The sequence below is a fragment of the Protopterus annectens genome, chromosome 14.part0 (assembly GCF_019279795.1).
Source record: "Protopterus annectens isolate FY-2018-M chromosome 14.part0, PAN1.0, whole genome shotgun sequence".
Classification (NCBI taxonomy): domain Eukaryota; kingdom Metazoa; phylum Chordata; order Ceratodontiformes; family Protopteridae; genus Protopterus; species Protopterus annectens.
The window spans coordinates 902013010-902033441 of NC_056748.1; the positions used below are offsets into that span (position 1 = coordinate 902013010).

At 42.4% G+C, this 20432-nt stretch overlaps 1 protein-coding gene across 2 annotated transcripts in view; it reads left to right on the forward strand.

The window, feature by feature from the left end:
- PASK (PAS domain containing serine/threonine kinase) overlaps positions 1-20432 on the forward strand; it is a 1620160-nt gene that overhangs the window by 192627 nt on the left and 1407101 nt on the right. For both annotated transcript variants that reach the window (XM_044056691.1, XM_044056692.1), the window contains exon 4: positions 719-889. In XM_044056691.1, the coding sequence (XP_043912626.1) occupies positions 719-889 (171 nt within the window). The remainder of the gene's footprint in view (positions 1-718; positions 890-20432) is intronic.

The window sequence follows — 20432 nt, forward strand, 5'->3', positions numbered from 1 at the left end:
AGGGTGTGTGGGTAGGTGTTAATCCTGAACCTGCAGAGGCCTCCCAGTTATGTTTGCTTGTATATATGAATGCATCTATGTCTGGTTCTAGAGTCAACCATATACTAGTAATTTAATGTGGTTCACTGTCATCCTGTGCAAGCATCTAATTCTATCCAAAGATAATCTTCTTTGGGAAGCCTGCTGTCTAGGTCCTGATGTCTCATGTGCTCTTGCTACTTGTATCCCATTTCCATTCATTGCTGGGTCTTGAGCAGATAGTACTTCAGTTTATTAATGTGATGGGGACATTTGAGCCGCTAAATTTAAGCAGAAATCCATGTCTGGCAAAGAAATGTTTTAACAGTTTTACTATGTTCCAGTGCAGGAATTTGCATGTATGTCTTATTCAGCAGTCTAAACTCAAGCTAAGACTGGTCAAACAGTTAATGACTCCAGGTGACTTAAAGGCCAGTATTCTTTGGTTTGATGTCATATACAGCATTTATAGTTTGATATATTGTGAAATCAAATGATATTTCATCTGTGGAAAAGCTCACGGTCTTTAATCAAGTAAGTAATGTATTACATTTTTTGAACTGTATTAAAATTGATCTGCATCACAACTTTTGAATCATCCATATCCAGGTATTTTAGGAGTAATTACCACTTTAGTTTGCTTTGTAGTGCTTTACCTAGAGAGATACAGTTGATAAATCTAAGTATCTTCTTATTTCAGATCTTGATTGCAAATGACGTTGCTTGTAAGCTTTTTGGCTACTGTAGCCAAGAACTAATTGGTCAGAAGTTGTCACAACTGATAGCAGTGTCCAATGAAAATTTTGAAGAAGCAATTGGCAAGGAGTATCTGAAGGCCAATGGAAATGTGGTGATGATTTCAGGAAAAGTGGTATGCAGCATTTTAATATTAATATTTTCTCATTTTTTGGTAAAATATGCTTGTATTTGATATATATTCTTGTGATTTTCAAAACATCTGTTTCAGACTTTTGATCTCATATTTGCTCAATCTGAATATGTATGTGGAACTTCTTCACCTGCCTTTTAGTTCCACTGTTTGTTCCTGTTTGGTAAGACCCCGGGGTTTACTGATATTTTGTATTGCACGATCCAATCCATCTACTTCAATGAAAGGAGCAGTTGCCATCAGACACTAGTTGATTGGCATGTACTAGACTTTCCCAGGGTCTGACTTCTCCTACTGCTCCCATAGTGTACCACATTTCACTGTCTCTCCAGATTTCATATGTCTTGTCTATCTCTTGCATTAAAAGGCAATCCTAGGTACTTAGTTTTCAGCTTAGGACATAGTTTTAGGTGAGACATAGTTTTAGGTGAATCCATGCAAAGTGTTAGCCCCCAAGTGATTGAAGGTAGCCAGATGCAACTTCCCATGTTAGTAAGTATCCCCTAGAGTCAGAACTAGTGTCAGCTCTAACCCAGGAGGTCCTTCATCCTGTCTCTATAGAGACAAAGTGAGAGAAAGCAGCAGGAGTGGGCATTGCTATATGGAGACATGTATGGCTCGGGCACTGCAGTTTTGCGAACAGCTTTTAAGGTATCATTCATCAATACGCCATGTGATGATTTCATTCATTTTGGACCACAGGTAAGAGAAACTGCAGAATAATGAGCATAAAGGAAAAACACTCTCATGAAGTTCTTCTCTCCTCAGAAGGCATTTTCCTAAAACCTGTGGAGTGTCCATAATTTGCCGTGCAAAAAAAAAACTTGCTATCATTCCATTCCAACAGAAACTAGCACAACTACAGTTATTTCTGATGCTGCCATAGAAGCAGAGGTGGTGAGCAGAATTAGGAATTCTTTAGCCTTCCATCAAGAAGTCTGTCGCATACATGGGCGCTTCACCAACTGTCTCACTCTGGTGGGAGTCTGTGATCATATCTCCCTGGACACAGTAGTCACACACCTGTGCATCTGTGTAGCAAGCCTTCATGTGAGACAGGTGAGTTGGAGAGATAGTATTCAGAGGCTACTCAGTTCTTTTTTTTTTTTTTTATCCCCTCCTTGGCCATTATAGTTTCTCCTTCATATTGGCCCAGTCTGTCATAAAGTGGTGACAAAGCTAGAGGTCATAAATCTACACAAAAAGAGCATCTCAGGAGGTCTCACCAAACCAAAATGGGTGCAAGTGCTATTCAGGAGTCTCTTTTAATCCCAAGAAAACTGAGAACCTTGGACCAAGTTCCAGATGGCTTAAGTGCAGCTGTTCTGGTCATTAAGAATCTCTTGAACACTGTGAAGTCCCAGATGAAGCTGTGGCAAGTACTAATATTCATCAAGATCTTTATAGCTCTGTCCTGTTTAACCAGCCTTTTCCAAGACAGGATTATATTCTTTCAATACAAGGTCCATAGTCTGCTGTCTTCAGCAGTGACAACTGAATTATGTCTCAAATTTCTGGGACATATGGCAGCTGCTAGCTTTCTAGTTCCTTTAACAAGATAGATGAAGGTCTTGCAGTATCATAGCATGAAGCCTCATCATCCAGCAAGTCATGATTTTACAGGTGTGCCAGTCATCCCTTCCTATTCATCCTCCTGCTCAAAAACATGGCTGACAGCATAGATGTCTGTGAGGGCATTCACAGGACGAGGCCAGTGTATGCATACATGTCTTTGAAATAAGGGTAGTCCATCTGATGTCTGCAGGCTTAACAGGACGTCTTCCTCCAGGGTGTGACAGCCATCCCATCAAGCAGTATAGATGTGGTTTGGTATATTACTAAGCAAGGGGAGTGGTCTTTCAGTCTTTTAGAGGAATATACCGTTATTTTGTTACTGGGGAAAGTTCAGTTCTGTCTGAACAAGTCTGAATCCCTCTGCTATAGTTTCATCTAGTGGAGAAGCTTATCCAGTGTGACCACAGAAAAGTCTTCTTTCTTATTCAGTGGGCAAACCACACTTGGACCTTCAGTCCCTTGATGAAACTGCATAGTTAATGAAATTCTGTTGATGTCCAGGTTCCCTTCCAGGATGGTCCAGATCCTTTATGCCCCAAAACCTTAAATGAGACTAATATATGAAAGCAGATGGACTGACACAGCCCTGTGATGTAGAGGGGGTAGAACTGTGAATATGCCTAAGCTGAGCCATGTTTGCTTACCAATATCGGAACTGGAGGAAGTGGACAGGGAGGGTAGAACGAAGTGGCTGACACATGCTTGCCTATCTTGGAGTGAAGAAGTATCAGTCTGTGGCTTGACAACATCTGCTGGAGAGCAGGTGTATTGTCTGCAGTGGTTCTAGCAGCACTTGTACTTGAAGTAGTAACACTGCGTTTAAGGTACAGTTGTGCAGTAGTCCAAAAGTATCTCCTGTTATGCAGTGATTGTGATATTTGCAGTGCCACCCCAGGAGATTGGAAAAATCTTGTTCCACCTGACTGATAGACTGTCTTGCTCCCTACCTCCCAATTTTCACCTCCATTAGTTGAATGAGACTGGCATGCATGAATTTAGAGAACAGAAAGCCATTTGTCTGTTACCCCAGAGAGGGGACTGATTCAGTCTCTATTCCATCCAGAAGGACTAAAGTGAGCTCATGTAGATGGGGAATAAATGGGTTATACTACTCTCACCCTACCTAGAATTGAGGGTGTAGAGTTCAGTAAGAGTAGAGGGACTGGTGAGTCACCTCCCCTGAAAGCCCATCATCTGGCTGTCAGGAGGGGAATGAATGGGTTACTTGGGTGAGAGTAGGGGAATCATTGGTCATATGGGGGAACTGAGAGGGAGTAAATTGAGTAAATTTGCATTATGAGCAAGTGGTCAAGTTCTAGACCCCCTTCTCCGCTCCAATTTAGGATGTTCTTCAATTCTTTGGGCACATCTTTGATAATGGACTTAGTTACTCATATGTTCAAGTTCATTTAGTGTATTGTCTTATTTTCTCCAAGGTTTGACTTCATCCTCTTTAGCATCCATAGAGGTTTATAAGGCCTTTCTCAAAAGTACCTTCTTCCTAAGACCCCCCTGTTGGGGAGCCTGCTCTGCCTTTGGACTTTCATTTTGTGTTGGCGACCTAAAATGTATCGCATGAAATACCATTTTTTGAAAGTTGATACATCTACCAGAACCCCTTTTACCTCATCTTGCTTTAGGACAGAGTATCTTTGCAATTAACCCCTCCTTCATGTCAAAGATAACAACAGTAGCAAATCTTAATCATTGTGTTAATCTGCCTGTGTTGGTCTTCAGTATTGAAATCATGGACAATACCTGCTGTACTCACTATTTAGATACTCATTGACAACTGTATTTCTGCTTGGACAGAAATAAAATGTTTAGTACAGATGATCAGCTCTTTCTTTCCTTCACCAGTAACAGATCAGATTAAAAGATGCAACATGTGTCCAAGATCACCCTGTTTCGGTGGATATCATATTATTATTATTATTTTTTTTTTTCCTGCTGTGACAACTGTAACAAAATGTAACTAGATAAATCCAAAGGGCATTTATCAAGGGTGATCGCTATTTCCTTGCAAGACACCATAAGCTGGATGTGATCTCAAGGTCCAGGTCGAGCTTTAGGTTTATCATCATTTGGGGTAGTCTGTGATGATGCCACCCAAGAAGCGAAGCTGGGGACTCTATCCTGTCATTGAAGTGGATGCACTAGATCATATTTTGTATTTACCTTGATAGATTTTCATGATCCATGTCCATCAGCTTCAGCATAATCCCCCCACCATCACACACACACACGCACACACACAGGCGCACATGCCCACACACTCACACACACACACACACACACACACACACACACACACACACACACTTCTTTGTCATCTTGTAAATGATCAGAAATAGAGACTATGGACAATTGACTTTTTAGATTTGCTAGTAGTATAGAAAAGTGGGAAGAGACCATTTGGCATAATAGTTAAAAGGTCTTCACTTCCCATGCACAAGGTACAAAGTTTGATCCTGACCTCCAACCAATGCCTGCTTAGAGTTTGCATGTCCTTCCTGTGCCTCTGTGGGGTTCCTCCCACCTCCAAAAACATGCTGAGTGTTTCCATGTAAGCCTTGCCCAAGAATGGAGCTGTGGGCTTCAGCGTAGACTCTGGATGGTGCCCTGTATTGTAAGAGTTGTATGGCCTAACCACTCTGGGCATCTGCTGAGGTGTGCAGTATCCTCATGATAGGAGAACACAGATCACAGACTGTACGCTGTTGCAGGGCTAGCCACCCAATAATATAAAAATATGACTTTAGGTGATCCTGTAGTATTAGCTTTGTCACCATAGAAAAGTGGGTATCTGGGAGCAAACTTGTTATGGACAGATAAAGATGTACATTGCTTTATGGGAGCAGTAGGAGAAGTTTGAGCCAGAGGAACATATATTAGAGTTGACCAGCTGCTGCCTGATGGCAACCATTCCTGTTGTTGAAGTGGATAGAAGTGAATCATTAAAATTTATTGTTGTAAATAAATGATCTTCAGTAAATGTTGTTTGTCTCCATTTACAAATACCCTGGAGTTCAATGAATGTTTAAAACTTGATGTAGGGATAGCAAACAACAGTCAGCAATCCAGAAAGCTCTGTGGATCATGCATAAATTTGAGTTTCTATTCTAGCAATCCTCCTCCAAAATAAATACATGCTTGCGTGCACACAGACACACACACACACACACACACACACACACACACACACACACACACACACACACACACACGCATTTATATAGGGATGCTTTTTGGTTATGACACGATTAACTGGCTGCCTCTGTTATTACAAACAGTGGCTAGCTCTGCCACAGCACCAGACCAGGGGTGCATTTTTCAATTTCCCATCCAGTGGTCCAAGCTGCCTTTAACTAGGGTTAGGGAGGAACTTTGTTTCAGATGGATGGGGAGCCTTTTCCAGAGAATGGGAATTCTCTGAGATGCATCTCTGTCTCTCCAACATGTCCTATTTATGTTTCAAGCAAAATTTTGGACTTCAGGTCTCATACTTCTGATAATGTTTGTTTTGTGGATGTGCAAAAGGTTCATGAAAGCAGGTCTAAGGATGCCTTGCAAGACAGGCATATATCGCCTCTCAGTTGTCTGTAGCAGACCAAGTATAGAGGGCTTTAAGTCAATCTACATATGACATTGTGTTTATGCCCTGTATTCTTTTTGTAAGGAACTTTTGCAGACATTACATTTGCTGCATGTGTCTGGTCATGGGACTTTATACTCTACGATGGGTCTGATGAGGGCTCAGGTACAGTGGTATGATGACTTCCCTGAATCTTGATGCCATGCCCTTACATGTAAGTTTAGCAACATAGAAGGATTTTCTTACTACCTTGGACACATGTTGGTTAAAGGCTTGATTACTGTCTACATGAATTCCCAGATTCCTGACTAGTGAGTCAATTATTTGGGTATTTTTATCAGTGATGTAGTTTCCCAAGTTGGCCAACTTCCCAAAAGGTACTATAATGCTTTTTTTTTTTTTTACCATTGAGTTTTAAGCCATGGCTTTTGCGCTAGTCCTTTGTGTTAGACCTTCCTGCAGGATATTTGCATCTTGGGAGGAATTCTGCACCTACTCACAGTTTGCAAATAATCTGCAAACATGGGCAGCCAGAGGCCTTGGATATTAGCTTTGACATCCAAGAAGTAGTTGCCAGAAAGGAGTGGACCAGCATGGAGCCCTAATGATCTCAACTGGTGATGAGCCTTTTTGTGGAGGTGGTCTTACTGTTCCTTATCTCATGGGTCCTAGCCATGAGCCAGTTGGCTATCCAGCACATTACATAGGGCTTATGCCTAATTCTGTAAGTTTAACAATTCCTCAGTGGGGTATTGTTTCAAATGCTTTAGCATCATCAAAGTAGGCAGTATACACCATTTTACCCTCGTCTATTACTTCGGTGACTTTTTCAAAAATGTCTACCATGTTCAGTAGGCAGGACCTTACTTTGAGAAAGGCAAACTAGGATGATCCAATGTCTGGAGGTTTCCATGGTCTTTGATCATTTACGTTATAATTCTTTCCATGGCTTTGCAAATAAGACTAGTCAGACTAATGGGTCTGTATTTTCTAGGATCTGGTGACTGCTTGCCCTTATGAAGCGAGTTGATCAAAGCCAGTTTTGAGTCAGTAGTTAAATAGCTATTCCAGTGGTCCTGATAAGCCATATTTCAGACTATTCAGGAGGCATCCCACTATATTATCAGAACCCTTGGTGGCTGTGCTCTTGGCATTACCAAGTGCAACCAGGACATGCTGTCTATTTATCTCATTCCCTCCAGTAGGGCTCTTTTGAGTGTGTACTGTTAACTCACAGTGGGTCTGGCTTGAGCCTTTGAAAGAATGAAGTTATCAGCTTACAGTTCAAATATTCCTATCTCTGGAACCATATGTGTTACTAGAAAATTGTAAATGACTATTTAGGCTAGATTAAGTACTGGATTTTATCTATGGCGATATGCTTTGGGAGAAACTCCAGTTGGTTGATATGCAATGTCAGTAGATTTGTTAGTTTGGCATTGCCTAAGCAAGGATGTGTAGGACTGGATAAAGTTTTATACAGTATTCTAAAGCCTAGAGGGTTTTAGGTGCAAACTATCCCTGACAAAGCAACGCGGTTTGTTAACCATGTCCTGCTATGCTGAGAAATATTGAATCCCTTTAAAATGACACAAGACACTTGTCCATTTGTTAAAATCAATGATCTTTTCTTCATATTTTGGCATCATCCTCAGTGAAGGTAATATGCTGCTGAATGCTAAGCTCATACCAGCCTGAGACATGAGAGCTCCATAATGTCTTTCTTCATATAGTCTGGGGCGGTATGTCTCAGGTCATTTACACCTACATGGACTATGACAGAGTGATACTGGTACCTGTGTTATAATGACTTGAGTGTGTGTATAATTTGGTGGATCCTCACTCCAAATAGGAAACTAACCATTATCCTGTCCTTGTTCAGCCTGGTTAGAGAGACATCAGTATATCTTACAGTGGTGTCCCTGTGACTAGAGTCCTCATAAGTGTATTTGCTTGCCTTATGAGTTTTGTACTCCACTAGGGTTCCACTGAGTGTGACAGTATCTGTGGTGTTAGGTTTTATTTTTGTTGATTACTTTTGGGTTTACTGAGGATATGCTTTGTCAATGGGTGGCCTCGGAGATCTTTGCTGTTCAGGAAGATTTGCATTTAAGCATCTCAGCATATGTTGGTTTATGTAGACATTGTATGCTGTGTGGTGGGTGTTGTGTGCATGGTTGTGACAGCCTGATATTTGCGTGTATGTGAGAGTTTAGCCTCCAGTGGCATTGTCTATGTTCACCTCTTGCATGCTGTATCCGTTACTTCAAGGATTATGTGCTTGTCAGTAAACATGAGACATTTGCTATCTTGTCTTAAGATACCTATGTCCAGCAAGCTGGATGCAGAGAAGTTAGGAAACTGTATATCCATGTTTTCCAGTCCTTTAAGTGGTGAGCTACAAGGACTTACAGGAGGCTATTAAAGGTGCTTTATTAGGGTAGACTAGGCTATGAAATCCTAAATTCTACAAAATGTAATGGTATCGCCACTCGAAGTACAGACTAGCTGCTCTAAGTTTGCTGCAGCACAATGTTTTTGCTGTATACATACTGCTGTACAAGGTATAATGTTATGGACAGTTCTTTAGGGAAAATTTGCTTTCTAGATGTTTGCATCTGTGCAGGACAGTCCTGACCTCTGTGTGGTGAGCAACTCTGCTCAAACATTCTGAATTTATAACAGCACTAAAAAAACAGAAAACTGACCACTGAGCCTTCTGGCCAATAAAATGACTACACTTTGAGCCCTTTTGTGTGTTTCCCAACTCAGATAGATCAGGCAAAAGTCGCCTTCCACAAGATGAACAGTCCCCGTCCTCCTGATGTAAAAAGAATCCTGTAAGTGCAATGCTACTGCAAATAACTTAAAACAACTAGCTAGACATCTCAATATATTCTCTGTTAACTACAGTGTCAAATCGGCAGATATGATTATAGCGTTTTATGCTACATATTCCAGCGTAAGTACTGCTTAACTGGCCATCTTTGCTAATATATTGGTCATTTTCAGATTCATTTGTGTAAAAAACATTCTGTATGTTTCACATATCCAACCTTTTGTACATTTTATACACAATACCTTTTATGGGAATTAGTGCTACAAAACTACAGTTACCACAATCTCCTTTGTTGCAATCCTGTCAGCTAATTTCCCACCAAAGGAGATATTTAGCAAAAAATGTTATTCCTTCCCACTCGTGTCATTTCCCACAGCCATTTACCATTAAGGAGTATTTGCAACAATACTTTTTTTATGTGTACATTGACTTGCAAGGCAATACAAGATATGCCGGAGTCGTAACTTACTGTCTTTACTAACACTGACTACCTGGTCTGTTAACTTCTTCTGATAAGTGTGTTGATTCACAGTAGTGTTACTCTGAATTATTGATTTTATTAATGATAGTTTTGACTGATAAGTTAGAATCCATTTTTTGGATATTTACTGTATTAAGACCACCAGTAAAAGAACATACTCCTCCCTGGACTGTATCAAACCAGCATGTCTTTTACCCTTTTAAGAGAAGTTAACCACTGCATAAACCTATAATCTGATGTTGCCATTTTCATTAATTACTCAATGGTTGGGTTCTTATCTGATCCTCATATCTGACTTGGCTGTTTCTTACAGCTCGTGGAACACTGAAACTCGCAAGCTCCTCCCTTTATCCATAATGCCCTTATCAAATAACATACCTCTGATCTCGTTTGCCACCTTAGCGTATGGACATGGTCACTTCTTACTCTCAAGCGAGTGTACTGTAATTCTGTAAGTCAAAGTTATTTTATATATATATATATATATATATATATATATATATATATGTGTGTGTGTATGCCAAGTTTTTGTGATATAAAAAAATGAGACCACAATACATAATTTCAAAACTTTTCCCACCTTTAATGTGACCTAGAATCTGTAAAGTTCAATTGAAAAACAAACATATCTGTTAGGGGAAAAATATAAAAAAATATAAAAAAAATAAACGTACAATAAGCTGGTTGCATAAGTGTGCACACCCTTAAACTAATACTTTGTTGAAGCACCTTTTGATTTAATTACAGCATTCAGTCTTCTTGGGTAGGAGTCTGTCAGCATCACACATCTTGACTTGGCAGTATTTGCCCACTTTTCCTTGAAAAAGTTCTCCAAATCTGTCAGATTGCGAGGGCATCTCTTGTGCACAGCCCTCTTCAGGTCACCCCACAGATTTTCTATTGGATTTAGGTCTGTTCTCTGGCTGGGCCATTCCAAAACTTTAATTTTCTTCTGGTGAAGCCATTCTTTTGTTGATTTGTATGTATGCTTGGGGTCATTGTCATGTTGAAAGGTGAAATTCCTCTTCATCTTCAGATTTCTACCAGACTCCTGAAGGTTTTGGGCCAAAAGTGACAGGTATTTAGAACTGTTCATAATTCCCTCCACCTTGAATAAAGCCCCAATTCCAGCTGAAGAAAAGCAAACCCAAAGCATGATGCTGCCAGCACCATGCTTCACCATGGGGATGGTGTTCTTTTGGTGATGCAAAGTGTTGTTTTTGCACCAAACATACCTTTTGGGAATTGTGGCCAAAAAGTTCAACCTTGGTCTCATCAGACCATAACACATTTTCCGACATTCTTTTGGGAAACTTGATGAATTGTTTTGCAGATTTTAGCCTGGCCTGGATGTTTTTCTGTGTAAGAAAAGGCTTCCGTCTTGCAACCCTACCCCATACTCCAGACATATGGAGAATACAGAGATTGTTGTCACATGTAGTACACAACCAGTACTTGCCAGAAATTCTTTCACTGTTGCTGTAGGTCTCTTGGCAGCCTCTCTGACCAGTTTTCATCTTGTCTTTTCATCAATTTTGGAGGGATGTCCAGTTCTTTGCAACATCATTGTTGTCCCATATTTTCTCCACTTTTTGATGACTGTCTTCACTGTGTTCCATGGTATATCCAATGCTGTGGAAATTTTTTTTACCATTCTCCTGACTGATACCTTTCAACAATGAGATCTCTTTGATGCTTTGTAAGCTGTCTGCGAACTATGGCTTTTGCTGTAGCAGGCAACTGAGTAAATGTCAGGAAAATCCTACTAGGACAGTTGAACTTTTTTTGGTGTTCAAGTTTCTTTAATTGATGGCAGGTGTGTATCCAAAAAGACTGAACGCTATAATTAAATCAAAAGGTGTTTCAACATACTGTTAGTTTAAGGGTGTGCACACTTATGCATCCAGCTTATTGTACATTTTTTATATTTTTTACCTTAACAGATTTGTTTTTTTAATTGAATTGTACAGGTTATAGGTTACATTAAAGGTGGGAAAAGTTTTGAAATGATTTATTGTGGTCTCATCTTTTTATATTAGAAAAACCTGGCATTTTAACAGGGGTGTATACACTTTTTATATCCACTGTATATGCAGATAGTCATGACAGTACAGTCCTCGGAAAGCAGTACAGACACTCTGGTCTGAGTGCAGAAGTCAGGTCAAATATCCAGCATTTCACAATATTAATTATATTATTCAGGAGGAAACGAATAAAAGAATATGAATGCAGAGGACTATTTCAGTTTATCAACACTGTTACTGGAAACAGTATTCAGATATTATTGACATCTGCCTTCACTGTACATAATAAAGCATTCTTAACCAGACTTTATTCTGAAAAATACAAGACGATTTGGCCCATAAAGGAGAGAATGGAACCTGTTCAGCATAGTTCTGGGTAATTAATAGATGAAGACATTCATTTCAGTCTCATTCCATTTTCTTCCAGTTAAATCCTGTATTGTACAGTCATATCAGTTCTTTCATATATTATAATATTTCTTGTTCTTCATCCCTTTTTGTAATCCTTATATCTATGCAGAAACATTTTATATTCTCCCTTTGAATAGTTCTTAAATACTGATGTTAAGTTGTCAATCTCACCTTCATTCTTGCTGGATGGGTTCGGAGCCGATCCTCGGCTCCGACTCGGCACTTGCTATGCTCGAGAGCTAATTTTACCAGCTCGAGGCAACCCTATATCCCATGATGCAAGGCGGAGACTACCCAGATCTCGTTTGTCGCTTCGCTAATGAGGTGCCTTCTTTTACCAGCTCTAGGTAAGTGAACAGTTTTTGAGACTTTTCGTTTACCCCCTTTTAAATTTATATATATATTTGTGTTTTGTTAACCTAACGACTTACTTTAGCCCTATTCCCGTCAGTGTTCCCTTTTTTTTTTAGTAATTTATCCCCTTTTCCCTAGTTAGGCCTTAGGCCTTCCCCTCCCTAAATTTTTCCCTGTCAGGGATTGTTTGTGTATGACTGTGTGTTATCCCTGTTTATTTTAAATTGTTGGACTGAGTGTTTTTGTGTGTGTGTGTTACTATTGTGTTTCCTCGACACAGTTATGTCGAAGGACACTAAGGTCTCAGGCTTCAAGAAGTGTGACTCCTGCTGTCAGAAGATGTCTCTGACAGACGGTCACACTTCTTGTGTTTATTGCCTGGGACCTTCGCACCTGCAGGACTCTTGTGCTATCTGTCATGCTTTCAGCCCAAGAGTCCTGCAGGAGCGAAAAAATAAGCTGATATTAAGGGGCTTATTAAAGCCCGAGAGCTCCCCGACTAAGTCGGCGCCGGGGAAGCCCTCGAAACCTGTTAAGCCTTCGGTTCAGACTTCCAAGCCATCGGCTTCGGGTTCATCCTCACCAGGTTCGAGATCGGCTCCGGCCGGAGCCGATCCTTCCACCTTACCAGTCTCAGTATCGGCTCCATCCGGCGCCGATACTGTCAAATCCAGACACTCAGTGTCAGCTCCGGCTGGAGCCGACGTATCTTCGGATCCGATGGCTCCATTGATCTCAAAAAAGAGATCTCGATCCCCTTCATTGGAATCTATACATTCGGCTCCAAGATCACCCTTGCTCTCGGAGCAGAGCCATCGGAGCTGTTCTTCTCGGTCATCCAGGCTGTCTCATCACTCCATAGTCCATCTCAACAGACGGTAGCTATTTCACATCCACCAAACATTCCTCCTTCGACTCTCTCTTACAGAGCTCAGAGCCGGAGCTCCTCGGAACCGGCACCGTTGTGACTTCGGAGCCGATACCACCCTTTTGGCTCCATCGTCCTCGGTTCCGATTTCCTCCTTGAGACCTTCATTGGAGGGATCCGGGCGTCTGGTCTCTCTCGTCGGCTCCGAGGGGGCGAGTGGCATCGGACCCTTGTCCGACCCCGTTCTCCCTCTCGGAGCTTCGGCATTTGTGAGCTCGGCCCCGACATCTGCCTCGGAGCCTTCCTTCTCGGTGAGGCCTGGGGTTCCTATCTCTTCGGAGCGGGAACTTTCTGGTCTCTCTGACGGGGAGCCTTCGAGGTGATGAGGAGTGTACTAGCCCCTGGGCTTAGTCAATGGACAGTTCCATCAGCTCCTCCCACTACAGTGCCTGCTGACGTCTCTTCCCACTCTCTTGCTCCCGGACCCAGAGATCCAATGCCTCAGGTTTCCCCATTGGGAATATCTTCCTCTTCCGAGGCTTCTCCTGATCCATCAGGGGAACCCCCGCGTAAGAGGACATGTAAGAGGAAACATCTAGACTCCCCTGAGTCTACTACATCAGATACTGACTTGGATGAGTCGGAGGGATCCCCAAGGTCCTCCTCTGAGGATGTCTCATTTTCAGACATCCTTGAAATCCTTAAGCAGAGGGGGAACTGGCCCTCCCTTAATCCTTCCGAGGACGAGTCAGTATACCTGGAGGCGTTCGGATCTCGACCCTCCACCTCCTGGGTGTCTCCGCCTTTCGACCCTCTCATGGAGGTAGTGGCTCGGAAGGCTTGGATGGCTCCAGATTCGGTGGAACCTATCCCTAGGAGGCCTTCAAAATTTATTACGGCCCCACAAGATAGACAATATTTAACAAAGGGTGTCCCAGTTGATGCCATGGTGGTGGCTGCTGCCACCAAGAAGGAATTAGCTGATCCTACAGTACCTGTCCATCCTCCTAACAAGGATTCTAGGACTATGGACAGGTACGGTAAGCGGATTTTTTCTTCAGCGACTTTTGCCATGAGATCGCTGAACTACTTATGCCACTTCATCTGCCTTCAAAGAGATGTTCTTAAAGAGTTGGGAGAAGTTTTACAGGATCCGTCAGCTGCTGGGTCTCAGGATAAGATTAGCTCACAGCTAGGAATCCTTAACTCCATTGCTAACTCCTCTATGCGGCTCATTTCTTATGCAGCCGATGGAGTGAGTAGGGCCGCAGGCACAGGAGTGGCTTTAAGGCGTCCGTCCTGGATGTGGCTTTGTAATTTTGCAGACCCCTTCAAGGCGTCCTTCACAAACTCCCCCTTTGATGGCTGAACCTTCAAGTGAAAGACACTTTGACTAGATGCGAACAAGATGGCAAGACTCTTTCTGCCGTAGGAGTCCGTTTCTCCACCCCTTCTAGACCTTACCCCAAAGGACAGAAGGGAGGGAAAATGTGGTTCCACAAATCTCAAGGAGTCACGCCTGACGCACAAAGTCAGTTTACCCCCAGAGGCAGAGGGGGTAACAATAATAGACGCCGCCCTAGGGGCAGAGGTGGTCCGCAGAATCAGGGTAGCAGAGAGCCTCTTTCTGACAAACCCTTCCAGCATCCCTGAGATGTTGCCCGATTGTCCGCCTTCGGAGGCAGTCGGGGGAAAATTATCGCTGTACCCAATAGCCTGGCTTTCCCTTTCTGAAGACAAATGGGTACAGTCAGTTATATCCGAGGGTTACAAAATTCCCTTTATTCAAACCCTAATTCAACAAAAGGGAACCCTTCCAGACGTTCCACCAGGTCTAAGGGAACTAGCAGTACTAGAAATATCAAAACTGCTAGTAAAAAGAGCCATCCAGCCAGTCCCAGCGGACCAAATAGGATCCGGAATCTACTCAAGGTTCTTTTTAGTTCCAAAAAAGACAGGGGACTGGAGACCAATATTAGATCTGAGCAAACTCAACAAGTTTGTAAAGAAATCAAGATTCCGGATGGTCACGCTTCAGTCCATTCTGCCCTTTCTGGGCAAGGACAATTGGATGTGCTCTATAGATCTTCAGGATGCGTACTATCACATAAAAATTCACAGACGCTCCAGAAGATTTCTCCGCTTTCGGCTGGGGACCAGTCACTTCCAATTCAGAGCCCTGCCCTTTGGACTCACTACAGCCCCCAGAGTGTTCACCAAATGCATGGCAGTGGTTACGGCTCACCTGAGACGTCAAGGATTCCAGGTGTTTCCATATCTAGACAACTGGCTCCTCACTGCCACCACCAGGCATCAGCTTCTCCAAGCCAGAAATTACACCATTCACACTTGCAGAGGGCTAGGAATTTCTATAAATTTCGAAAAATCTGCCTAGTTGCCATGTCAATCTATTACTTTTATTGGCGCAAGATTGGACACCGTACAACTTTCAGCAAGGTTAACAGACCAAAGGATCTTGGACATTCAAAGACACATCCAGGTGATTCTTCTCAGCAACAAAATTCAGGCCAGATTTGCTCTGAAGGTACTGGGTCTTATGGCGGCCGCCATAACACTTCTTCCCCTCGCCCGCTTTTACATGCGTTTTCTACAATGGATGCTATTCACCCAATGGTCTTTTCAACAACTTCCCATGCGTCACGAGATCATAGTAACTCCAACTTGCGAAAAGACATCTGACTTGGTGGATATCGTCCCCTCAAATCCATCAAGGCAGACCATTTGTTCCTCTTGTCACGGTTACATCGGACGCCTCCCTGATCAGGTGGGGGGGGCATTATCAGGGCAGAATGGTCCATGGCACTTGGCAACCTTTCGAGTACCATCTGCACATAAATGTTCTGGAGATGAGAGCAGTGCTTTTAACTTTGCAAGCCCTCAACGACTCTCTTCCCCCGGGAACTATTGCAGTCCAAACGGACAATATGTCTGTAGTGTGGTATATAAACAAACAGGGCGGAACCAAGTCCTATCCACTGTGTCGAGAGGCTCTCAGACTTTGGCAATGGGCAATCTCCTCTCACCGGTTTCTGATAGCAACGCACATCCCCGGGAAATCCAACATCATAGCGGACAGATTGAGCAGAGCTATTCTCATGCCTCACGAGTGGTCTCTCAAACAGTCAGTGACGGAAGAGATTTTTCAGAAGTGGGGCCTTCCTTGCTGTGACCTTTTCGCTACACCTCAAAACAGCAAATGCCCAGACTTCTTCTCTCTCTTCCCCCTTCCAGGCCATCCCCCTAGAGACGCTCTAACCCAAGATTGGCCCCGGGGACTTCTTTATGCCTTTCCCCCTTTTCCGCTGATACCTCAGCTAATTCAGAAAGCAACCGCCTTGAGAGCCAAGTTGATTCTCATTGCCCCTTATTGGCCTCGACAGATATGGTTTCCGTTCCTACATCATTACCTCTTGGTACAGCCATGGCATCTGGACCCGGTTCCAGATCTTCTGACCCACCAGTCGGGTCAACTGCACCAATCCATACCTTCTCTCAACCTCACTGCTTGGTTGCTCCACTTCCATCTTTAGCCAGGCTTCCTATGATTTCTAATCCTGTACTGGATATCATAGTAGCTTCCCTAAAATCTTCTACCAGGAAGATTTACACTAGTAAATGGCGACGTTTCTCTTTCTGGGCAAAAGCTAGGAACATAGACCCCTATACTGCTCCAATTCATTCGGTATTGGACTTCCTAGCTGACATTTTTCATTCAGGATCCTCTTCTTCCACAGTGAAAGTTCAACTGGCAGCCATTTCAAATTTTCATATAGGCTTTTTGGACCACAACATTATGTCACATAAACTTTGCAAGGCATTCCTTCGAGGTATCTTTTTATTGAAACCTCCGATTAGAGACCCCCACCACAGTGGGATCTAAATTTAATTTTAACATCCTTGATTCTTCCCCCGTTCGAACCTGCAGCTGCCTGTTCTTTGAAATTGCTTTCTTGGAAGACACTTTTTCTAGTTGCCATTACTTCTGCCAGGAGAGTATCTGAGCTTCATGCTCTCTGTATTCGCCCTCCCTATCTAATATTCCACAAAGACAGGGTATCTCTAAGGACTAATCCATCTTTCTTACTAAAGGTGGCATCGCAGACAAACCTAAATCAATCCATTGATCTTCCAGTATTTTTCCCGAATTATTCTGATAGAGCGGAACAAAAGTTACATTATCTCGATGTTCACCGCCAGCTCAGATATTATCTGGACAAGACTAAAATTTTTAGGAAATCTGATCAACTATTTCTATCCTATGCAGAGAACAGGAAAGGCCTTCCAGTTTCTAAGGTAACTTTATCTAGATGGCTGTCTTCTGTGATCACTTACATTTATCAGCTCAGAGGCAAAGAGTTGATTTCTAACCCAAAAGCCCATTCTACCAGAGCTCTAGCTACATCTACAGCTTTTCAAGCTAGACTTCCAATAGACACTATTTGTGCACCAGCCACATGGGCCTCTCCTCATATCTTTGTTTCACATTACAAATTAGATTTGGCCTCCAGAGACAGAGCGAATTTTGGTTCCACCGTTCTCGAGAGTCTGTTCCATTAAGCCACCCAGGATAGAGGTGCTAGGGACGCGGTCCCATCCAGCAAGAATGAAGGCGAGATTGACAACTTAACATTTAGAAGTTATGTACCTACTATAACGTTCCATGTTAGTTGTCTTCTCTGCTTCTTTCTTAAGGCCCCTCCATCCCCCTAGTCTGGTCAGACCGGGAAGATTATGCATCTTCTATTAAGAGGTTATTACCTTTTTCTAGCTGTTCAACTTCTAGTGTCACTAGATTACGTTGATCGTTTCTAGAGGGTTATGATGTTATTTAGTATTGTTATTTTTCTTCCTCCTCTTCAGTTGGAAGAAAATATTGCTATTTCTTTAGCTACCAAACGAGATCTGGGTAGTCTCCGCCTTGCATCATGGGATATAGGGTTGCCTCGAGCTGGTAAAATTAGCTCTCGAGCTTAGCAAGTGCCGAGTCGGAGCCGAGGATCGGCTCCGAACCCATCCAGCAAGAAAGAAGGCGAGAGAAGACAACTAACATGGAACGTTATGGTAGGTACATAACTTCTAATTATTGGCATTTCCTTTGTACTTTTTAGTACACCTTTTTTTTTTTTTTTACTGCTGTTGATATTTTTCTTGTTTTTGTTAGTGCTATTAATTATTTTTCTGTTTAATGCTAATTATATGTCCGAAACCTTCAGTTTTCAAAAAGTGCATGGCCTGCAGCCATAAAATTCCAAATTCGGATGCACACTTAAGTGCATCTATTGCTTAGGCCCATCTCACCTGAATTCTGATGTTTGTGAGATATGTAAGACTTTCAATTTGCAGGCCTTGATAGATAGAAAAAAAAAGTGAATTCTAAGAGGTTTGCTACTCTCTAAACCTGCTTCGACAGCCTCTGGGGCTCAACCCCCCCCCCCACTAGAAGTTGATAAGAAGAGAGATTCTGTCTTTAAAGAAATGAGAAAAAGATCACCAGATCTTTGGCTGTGATATCTGAAACTCCCATTAAAGTAGCTAAAGTATCGGATTCAACTACTTGGGATCTGGGACCTAAATCAGAGAAATCTCCTTGGATCCAATAGTCTCAACTGCTACCAGATCCTGTCTTTTCTCTGCTCCCCTCTCCCTTTTTGGAACATTCACTGAGACGACATTCTCGACAATCTTCAAGAGCCTCATCTATTCTGTCATCCTAGAGTCTGACAGAAGCTGATCAGGACAGGATGATGAGGAAATTCCTTAAGATGCAGATTCAAATGGGAATTCTTCCGCCTCTGACCCCATCGGGTCTGTAGATCCTTGTTAGTACTACTCACCTGTTATTGATTTCTTCAGTGATCCAACTTTTTGGTTTTGGAGCCATCAGATCCAAAAGATTTGGAGTTGTCCACTTTGGATCCAAAGATGCTGGCATCTTCATCTCTTGTGTGTGGTACTGAGCACATTGGAACCAGATGACTCAGAGCTGTACAGTTGTTTCCGGCACCTGGGTGTTAGTCATTTCCAAAGCTGTCAGAGCCATTTCTGCCCCTCAGAACTTTGGTACTTGACAGTTTGGCTCTGACTTCTTCCTCTAGTAGTTTGCCTTCAGGGCAGAGGGAGCCAACCACCCATAAGCATGCCTTATCGGATCCATCAGATTCTTTTTCTCCGCATCATTCTGCATTCAAGGTAGTGGAAGGAGCTTTCTCTGTTTCCAAAGTTCAGACTTCTCTTCCCTCTTTGGTTCTGACTATTCAACTCCATTTGATTTCATCCAGAGCCTCAGTCAGCTGTGTCACTGGTAATCCAAGAAAGTAGTGCCCAATAGGCATAAACAACACTATAAGCTCCACACAGTAGTTCTATGTTACAAAGTATTTATTCCTTCAAAAATTTAGTGCTTTCATCCCTTGTATAAGACTCTGGGACTTTTTCAGAACTAATTAATACAATGAAGTCACCTCCTTTATATACATAAAATCAATAAACAAATGTTAATCAGCAATTAAATATTTACATGTTTAAATGTTCACTGTTTTAAACACTCAATTTACTAAGTTCTTCTAAAGTTTTAAGGCTTAGTATCTTTCACATTTTTTAAAACACTCAAATGTAGGAATTTTAATAGTGGTAGTGTGGTTATTTATGTGCTTTTAGGGTTGTTAAAGGATTCTATGGAGTTTTTAGACATCCCTTTGACATTTATTTTTCTTGGATTACTGGTCTTTACTAGTGCTCTCTACAAATGTTACTTTGTTTATTAGCTATGCCAGTGGGACAGCCAGCCCAAACTAGTCTCCAGCCCACACAGCAGGGTATAATAATCTCTGTTGACACATCTCTGGAACATCCCACTGAAAAAGTTACCAGGAAGAGGAAGTGTAAAAAGAGGCATTTAGAGTCTCCACATAAATCTGTCACAGAAGATACTGACTTTGATAAAGGGGAAGGATCCCTTAGATCCCCACCTGATGATGTCTCATTTGGAGACATCTTAGAGCTACTAAAACAGAGGGGTGGTTGGTCCCCCGATAACCCTTCCTAAGAGGAGCTGGTAATCCTGGAGGCCTTTGGCGCTGGCCTATCTCCTGGGTGACTTCAGCCGCCAGTGAGCTCATTGATATGGTCGCTCAATGAGTGTGACAGGAGGCTGATACCATTGAGCCTATCCCTATGAGACCAGATAGGATCCTGGTACCACTGAAGGATAGGACTTATTGGAGCAAGGGAGTACCAGTTGATGCCATGGTCATAGTGGTGGCCACTAAGAAGGAAGTAGTGCAACAAAGTTCCTCTTTCCACCCCCCTAACAGGAAGTCTAGGGTGCTGGACAGATTTGGCAAGCGTGTCTATGCTT